This window comes from Belonocnema kinseyi, chromosome 2 (assembly GCF_010883055.1).
Source record: "Belonocnema kinseyi isolate 2016_QV_RU_SX_M_011 chromosome 2, B_treatae_v1, whole genome shotgun sequence".
Classification (NCBI taxonomy): Eukaryota; Metazoa; Arthropoda; class Insecta; order Hymenoptera; family Cynipidae; genus Belonocnema; species Belonocnema kinseyi.
In genome coordinates, this window is record NC_046658.1 from 155,956,261 (window position 1) to 155,965,537 (window position 9,277).

Below are 9,277 nucleotides of genomic sequence, written 5' to 3' on the forward strand. Positions count from 1 at the left end.
ATAGATCGAAAATTATTAACATTCAAAGTTGCAAAAAATCGTCAAATTTTGAACTTTAAAAATTCATAACTTTTCAAATATGCATTTTACAAAAAAATGACAGAGGACCATTTCTTCTTAGAATGCCTCAAATTATCTAAAAAAAATTTGTACCATTGAAAAAAATCATTTTTTCATAATTGTTTAAACACTTGCGTTTTAAACAAAACCTAGGCACTTATCGCAAAATTAACCGGTACCATTGGATTCAGCGGGTCAAAATACATACGACTACATAGTTTTTATCCTTTACCTCTTTAATGCATACGGGATCCTACCCAGCTCCTGGACTACCAGACTCGACTTGTATCCCTAGCATTCACCGCCGCCAAACGGATCACAACAGGACTGAAGCGCACTTCAAGAAGAGTCTACAATAGGATTTGAGAAACCGACGTAGCATTGACTTGACATAGCAGTACCTTGGACGTGATGCGCGCGCATGTATTTTCAACTGTTTATTTTTACGATTCATGGCAATAAACAGTTGAAAATACATGCGTGCGCATCACGTTTCAAGCTATTGCTATGTCAAGTCTACGTCAAGTCAATGCTACATCGGTTTCTCAAATCCTATTTTGGACTCTCCTTTAGGAAAGTTTCATAATACTCAGCGCTGTTCTTAATCTAAAAATGCTTTTCCACTGATCTTGATTCTGATCTCGATTCTAAAGAATAGGCGGCGCGTTTAAATCCAACCAATAGGGGAAGAGATAATGTGGCTTCAGACTTCGAGATTATATCGCAACCTCTTTTTTATGATAGGATTGTAAAAGATTTTTAATTCTTTAAAAATCTTTGTAAATTATTTAAATTTATTGGAAATTTTTCGGAATCTTTTGCAATATTCTAAAATATTTTAAATAACTATGTAATTCTTTAAATTTATTTCAATGTATTGAAAATTTTCTTAAATTACCTAAAATATTGGAAATCATTTTAAGTTGATGATGAAAATTTTTAAAAACTGAATTCGGAGATGCTATAAAATATCATAACGGACGTCCCCGGACTCTTTTTTGAGGGATAATAACAAAAAAATTTAGTGTGCTAAATAAAAATTTTATGCATATGTATTATTTTGAGGTTACGTCGTTTTTCATCTCTGCCTTTCCGATAATCTGGAAAATTAGTTATGAAATAAACTTTTTTGATTGCCTGCAAAAAGGGTTAGTTCCGGGAGATTAGTTACTATGTTTATTTGCAAGTCCAAAGTTTTCGGCCAAAATATTGTGTATTTTGCAAGTAACGCACAGGAGAATTGTAACATACATAACCTCCAAATGTACATACGCTGTTAGCAATATCAAAAAATTTTTTGAAAAAAAAACACATAAAGTGTGTGGGGACGTCCGTTAGCATGTTCGCTATCATTTCCCAAATTTTTAAGACAAAATATTGATTATTCTAGAAAAAAAGCCGTGGGAACCTAAAACTGGTAAACTCGATACTAATTCCTAAGCGCTATGCAAATTAATCAGATTTTGCTAAATTAAAACTTTTTTGAATTAAACCAAAAAAAAAGTGTGTGGGGACGTCCGTTAGCATGGTCGCTATCATGCCCCAAATTTTTAAGACAAAATATTTATTATTAAAGAAAAAAAGCCGTCGGAACCTAAAACTGGTAAAATCGACAATTTTCTAAGTATCACATGCCCTTAAAATCTTTTAAAATACCCAAAAATACTTTAAAATTCTTACGAAATTGTTTATGAATTATTGAAATCTATTGAAAAATTCTCGAAATCTTTTAAAATACCCTAAAATACTTCAGATTTCTTAAAATTATATCAAAATTATTTAAATCTATTGAAAATTGTTTGGAACCTTTAAAAATATTCTCAAATATTTCCAATACCTTAAAATTCTTTGTAAATTATAGAAAGTTATTGAAACTTCCTTAGAATCTTTTAAAATACACATAAATATTTTTAAATTCTGGAAAGATTATTAGGATGTATCTAAAACAATTCTGATTATTTTTAATACCCTTACGTATCTCCCATCCTTTAAAATTCTTTAAAAATTCTTCATGAATTAATGAAAATTTCTTAGAAACTTGTTAAATGTCCTCAAATATATTTAGAATTCTCAAAAATAATTTTTAAATAAATAAAGTACATTGATAATTTCTTGGAATCCTTCAAAATATTCTTCAAAATTTCAAATTCTTTCAAATTCTTTGTAAGTCATTGAAATTAATTGAAAATTCCTTGTCATCTTATCAAACAGTCCAAAATATTTCAAATATTTTTTAATTCTTTAAAAACCATTTTAATGTATTGAAAATTGTTTGGACTTTTTTAATTAGCTAAAATATGGCAAATTCTTTTAAATTTATTTGAAACTTATACAATTTATAAACAAATTCTTTAACATCTTTTGAAATACCCAATATTTTTTTTAAATTATTATAATATTTTTAAAATACTTTGGATTTTTTAAATACACTGTAAAAAATATTGCTGAAAATTACAGTTCATTCTGTAACTTTTTTCTATGATTGTTCTGGCAAAATTACACGTCTCTTGTAAATTGACAGTGATTATTAAAGGAATTTTACCATAAATGAATGAAATTTACAATGAACGTGTAATTTTCCCACAACAATCATAGGACATAAAAATACCAGTGATTTTTGTGGGAATTTTACACTTAAGTGTAACTGAAATAAAAATGTAGTTTTAGAACGTTTATGTAAGCTTCCAACGATTAGTGTAATTTCACACGCGGAGTGTAATGTGTTTTACAGCAGCGATGTAAAATTCCATAATCCTTGTAATTCCGCTGTTGAATGCTTGATGACTTGATAACCTGCGAAGCCTGCGAGTAAATTCAGTGCAAGATTGTACAAAATTTTAGCAGCATTCGGATATATTTTAGAATTAAAATCGTGGATTTCGCTGGGTTGAGCGCATCACAAAGGGAAAGCGCAATGTGTTTTACTTAAATAAATTTGTTCGCATGTTTAGCTTGCTTGCGAAAGAAAAATAATTTTGAAGGTTACGGCTATTTCGACAGCAGCTGATATGAATTAGGATGCGCCTATTTCGCCCGCTGATCATAACCTTATAAGTTTGATGCGTATATGTTTTGTAACAGCAAACCAAACAAAAAGTTAAATTTTTTCTGCCTAATAAACACATGACTCCTTTTATTTATATATCTTATTATTCTTACGATTCGATTTAATTAAAACATACATTCAGCGATTCAAAATACCCGGGCTGGTCATTGCGCATGCGCAACCTTTTGCATGCGGCGTCTTACATTTCCAATCCTTTGAACTTCTTTAAAAATAAGTTTAATCTTTTGAAAATTCTTTGCAATCTTTCAAAATATTCTAAAACATTTCAGATTCTTTAAAATTCTTTATGAATTATTCAAATCTATTAAAAATTCCTTGGAATCTTAAAAAAATATTTCAAATTCTTTGTAAATTATTGAAATTAAGGGCATGTGACACAGCTAAATACCTATATTACCGACCACAGTTTTTCATTTCACTGAATGTTTTTTTGAACCTGAGAACTTTTTTTGTAAATAAAATATCGAGCTGAAACTTTGGGAAATGTATTAGAGTGCAATAAAGTACGTTTAGGTACTGCATTTTGGTAGGAACTTCACTGAAAATTATTTCATCTTTTTTCTGAACCTCAAAATTTTTTGAACGTTCGAACTTTTTTTATACATAAAATATCGTTCTCAAACTTTGAGAAATGCAAGAGCCGAAAGAAAACTACGTTTAAGTACAAAGCTTAATATTAAAAGATGTACAAAAATATATTTTAACAATCGATTCCAATGGCATCAGCCGGTAACGTTGTACAGGAAAATACGGACCCTCTAGAGCCTCGCCTAGTGGCCGCCAGGTTTCGTATTTTCGTGTACAACGTTACCGGCTGATGCCGTTGGAATCGATTGTTAAAATATATTTTTTACATCTTTTATAATTAAGCTTTGTACTTAAACGTAGTTTTCTTTCGGCTCTTGCATTTCTCAAAGTTTTAGACCGATATTTTATGTATGAAAAAAGTTCGAACGTTCAAAAAATGTTGAGGTTCAGAAAAAAGATGAAATAATTTTTAGTGAAGTTTCTGCCAAAATGCAGTACCTAAACGTACTTTATTGCACTCTAATACATTTGCCAAAGTTTCAGCTCGATATTTTATTTACAAAAAAAGTTCTCAGGTTCAAAAAAACATTCAGTGAACTGAAAAACTGTGGTCGGTAATATAGGTATTTAGCTGTGTCACATGCCCTTAATTGTAAACTCCTTGGAATCTTTTTAAATACTCTCAAATACTTCAGATTTTTTAAAATTATTTTTAAATTGTTTGAATCTATTGAAAATTCCTTGAATTCTTTCAAAATATCCTCAAATATTTTCAATTCTCTCAAATTCTTCGCAAATTGTTGCAATTAATTGAAAAATCCTCGGAATTTTTTAAATACTTGTAAATATTTTCAGTTCTTTAAAATTTTTTATAAATTATTGAAATGTATTAAAAATTATTTCAAATTTTGTTAAGTTACCTAACATATTTCAAATCCTTTAAAATTGATTGAAAACTATTTTAATCTATTGGAAATTCTTTAAAATTTCTAGTAAATTATTAAAACCTATTGAAAATTCCTTGGAATCTTTTAAAATATTTTTAAACATATATATTTCAAATATCTTAACAAATGATTACAATGTATTTAAAATACTTTGGATTTTTTTTAATTCCCTGAAATATTTCGAATGCTTCAAAGGTCTTTAAAAATTCTTTTAAAATGATTTAAATTTCATGAAAATTCCTTGTAATCTTTTAAAATGCCCGAAAATATTATAGATCCCTTAAAAATATCTTTAATTTCTTTGAAGCTTTTAAAATATTCTAAAATATTTTCAATTTTTTAAAATTCTTTGTAAATTATTTAAATTTATTGAAAATTCCTTGGAATCTTTTTAAATAATCTCAAATATGTCAAACATATATATTTATTAATACCTTACCGACAATTTTTTATTTTCACACGAAGCGCCACATCGAGTAGAAAATTTGGGATAATGAATAAGAAGCGTGATCCTAAATTTTTATACTTATGAAAAAAGTTTTTTTTTGTCAATATTTCTTTTTTTTTTTTTTTTGCTTTTTTCATCATTATTAAAATTAAGGAGCAGACTCACCTTTCTGTGTGCTTTTTATTTATTATCCCAAATTTTTAACTCGATGTGGCGATTCTTGTGAAAATAAGATAGTAAAGAAAAAAACTGTCGATACCGTAGAAATCTGATCACGTGACCTACTCGTCACAGAGTCTGAAGTGTATTCTTAAAAAATCAAATGAATTTTTAATGCAAAAAAATAATTTTTGTAGAACTTTAAACGATTTGAATTGAAGTATTTTTGGGTATTTTAGAAGATTCCAAGGAATTTTCAAAATATTAAAATAATTTTTTAAAAATTCTACAAAGGATTTAAAATATTTTAGGTTATTTAAAAAAATTTCAAATAATTTTTAATGCCTTCAAATAATGTTAGAAGAATTTTAGAAGATTTTGAATATTTTAGAATATTCTAAAAGATTCCAAGGAATTTTCAATGAATTGAGCTAATTTTCAAAGGCATTTTAGGAATTTGAAATATTTTAGGGTATTTAAAAAAATTCCACAGAATTTTAAAAGAATTAATCATATTTCAAGGCATTTTGATTTTCAAATAATTTTCGAAGCAATTTTAAAGGATTTGTATACAAAAATATTTCCAGGAATTTTCAAGAAATTAAAAAATTTTTAAGCAATTAGAAATATTTTAAAAGATTTAAAAGGTTTTTGAGTATTTTAAAAGATTTCAATGAATTGTTAATAGATTGATTTGAAATACTTTTCAATCAATATTGGAAGATTTGAAATAGTTTATAGTATTTTAAACAAATTTCAAAGAATTTTCCATGCATTATAATAATTTTTAAAGAATTGTGAATGATTTAAAATATTTTAGAATGTTTGAAAAGATTTCAAGGAGTTTCCATCGAAATTTTAAAGAAATTCTAAAAAATGTCAAGGCATCTTAAAACATTTTGAAAGATTCAAAATATTTTAGGCTATTTTAAAAGAAATAATATGTTTAAAGATTTAAAAGATTTTAGGGAATTTTAAAAGATAACAATGAGTTTTCAAAGGATTCAAATAGTTTTCAAACGATTTTAAAGCATTTAAAATATTTTAAGTTATTTAACCAAATTTTAAAGAATTTTCAATGCTTTAAAATAATTTTTGAAAAATTTTAGAAGATTTTAAATATTTTATAATATTTTAAAAGATTGCAAGGAATTTTCAATAAATTGAGATAATTTACAAAGACATTTTGAGAATTTGAAATATGTTATGGTATTTAATAAAATTCCAGTGAATTTTCAAAAAATTAAACAATTTTCAAAGTATTTTGATTTTGAAATAATTTCTTAACCAATTTTAAAGAATTTGAAACATTAAATGTATTCTAAAGAAATCCAATGAATTTTTGATACATTAAAATAGTTTTTTAGTAATTTAGAAATATTTGTAATATATTCGGGTATTTTAAAATTAAGAAGAAATTTTCAATGGGAATTGATAGAATCAAAGAAATTAGGAGAATTTAAGAAATTCAAAAAACACAAAAATACTGGTTATCAATTAAATCAGTCAGATTTTATACCAAAAAAATTGCAATTACGAAATTTGACTAAAAAAGATGAATTTTCAAATAAATACAAAATTCAACAAAAAAGGTAATGTTTCAAAATAGTTCCATTTTGGATAAAATAGTGCAAACTTTCAACCACGTTGTGAAATTTTTACCTGAAAACTATAAGTTTGTAAGCAAAAAGTTAAATCTTCAATAAAAAAATTAGTTTTTATCTAATGACTTTTAACAAAATAGTAACATTATCAACAAAAAATTTTAATTTGATAACAAAGTAGTACACTTCTTAACCAAAGAGATGGATCTTTACTAAAAAATAAAATTTTTAACAGAGTATTTTATTTCTTAACCAAGTAGTTGCATTTGAAAAAAAATGTCTTTTTAATAAACGAGTTACATTTTGAACAAAATAATAAAATTTTTAACTATTTGTTACCAAAACAACGTAAATTTTTAACCAAAAATGGAATAGCTAATTTTATGTTTAAAAATTAATTTTCAACTGAAATTGATACAAATGTTCAAAACATAGAGATGAACCTTTAACCAAAATAATGCATTTTTTAGAAATTACTTCAAATTTGAACCAAGTAGATGAATTTTTGTCAAAAAATATTATTTGTTTAAAAAAATGGTTGCTTTTTCAACCAAAAAATTAATTTTGGTCAAAGTATTCCATTTTTTAACCAAGTAGTTGAATTTAAAAACAGAAGATGAGTTTTTAATAAAAGAGTTTCTTTTCAAAACAACAAAAAAATCAACATTTAATTTTTAGTGGAATTGTCAACTAAGCAAGATAAGTTTTCAACCAGAGAGCTGAATTTGGAACTGGAATAATAGAATTTGAACAAAGTATTTTAACTTTCAACCAAGTAGTTGATTTAAAAAAAAGACGAATTGAGCAAAATAGTTACATTTTCGACAAATTAATGAAATTTTGAATCAAATGGTAGAATTTTTAACCAAACAAGAGAAATTTAAAACCAGAAATCTTCAACTAAAAAAATTAATTTTTAAACTATTATTTCATTTTTCAACCATTTTTCAACCAAGAACTCTGAACCAAAAATTGAATGGCAGACTTCAGAAACAAAAAATTACTTTTAACCAAAAATTAAACTAGTTCCTCAAATAATCATTTTTTTATTCGAAGGTTCATAATTTTCGTTAAAAATTCGTTTCCTTTTCGTTAAAAATTCTTTTTTTTTTACTGGAAATTTAAATATTTTGTTGAAAATTCAATTGTTTATAGAAAATTCATATTTTTAACTCGAAAATTAAACAATTTGATATAAAATTAAATTATTTGGATCAAAATTAAAGTGTTTGATAGAAATTTCGTTTTTTTTATTAAAAATTAATTCACATCAATACAAATTTAAATATAAAATTTATTGTTAAAAATTGATTTCTTTTAATTTAAAAATTAAACTATTTAGATAAAAAGTTTTAGAAAGGAAAAAAATATAAGCTAAGAATAAATCAGATAAGAATATGGCCTGGCATCATATCTATTGTTTAAAACATTTCATTAAAATGTTATGTAATTTCCTGAAAATTCGTGTTTTTTTATAAAAAATTCTACTTTTTGGTTCAAATTTTAGGAATTTTTTCGAAAGTTTTTTTTTGGTTGAAAATTTTTGTAACAATTCGCCTTTTTGTTAAAAATTCTGTTGTTAAAAATGCAACTGTATGGTTGAAAATTGATCTTTTTTGTTGTTGAAAATTCACATTTTCAAATTAAAATTAAACGGTTTTGTAACAAATTTATATTCCCGGAACGAAAATTAAACAATTTGGTGAAGAAGTTAACTATTTGGTTGAAAATTAATTTATTTTGTTTAAAAATCGTCTTTTTAGAAGAAAATAAATTTTTGGGTAAAAACGCAACTGGTTTCATTTTTTTGTTTGAAGATTTTTTGAGTTGAAAATTCAAATCTTTTTTTGAACATCCAACTTTTCGGTTTGATAATGTATCTCTATGTGTAGACATTTTTTTTGTTTATTATTAAAAAATGCATTTGTCTGGTTAATAATTGATCTCTTTTTGTGGAAAAATCAAATTTTTCTCTTTAAAATTAAACTGTTCTGTAAAAAAATTGTATTTTTGGATCCAAACGATTTTTTAAAAATATAAAATATTATTTTTTTCATAGAAAATTCATATTTTTGGGTTGAATTTAGTTTAAAATTGGTCGCTTTTTATAGAAAATAATTTTATTTTTATAAATTAATTCAATAATTTTTATTTTATCTGTTTATATTTAACTATTCTTAATTTAAGAAAAAATCCGTTTGGGTTTAAATATAAGGTAATATATTCTTTGGTGAAAATTCAATTGTTTTTGTAGTTTGGCTTGGAAATTCAACAATTTGGTAAAGAATTAAACTTGTTTGTGGAAAAGTTATGTAATTTGTTGAGAATTCATCTTTTTGCTTAAATATTTAACTGTCTGATATTTCTTATTTAAAAATAGAAGTTGGATCAGCTTCAGTGTCACATGAAATTTTTAAAAGGATTTTCCCAAAACTTCACGAAATGTCACGGGGGGGGGGGGGGG

The 9,277-nt window shown here is 25.2% G+C and overlaps 1 protein-coding gene across 1 annotated transcript in view; it reads right to left on the reverse strand.

Moving 5' to 3' along the window:
• Positions 1-2,762: 2,762 nt before the first annotated feature.
• The window catches only part of LOC117183029 (fumarylacetoacetase-like), a 15,122-nt gene continuing 8,607 nt past the window's right edge, over positions 2,763-9,277 (reverse strand). Inside the window, exon 3 of the mRNA XM_033376172.1 lies at positions 2,763-2,862. Within this exon, the coding sequence (XP_033232063.1) occupies positions 2,763-2,862 (100 nt within the window). The remainder of the gene's footprint in view (positions 2,863-9,277) is intronic.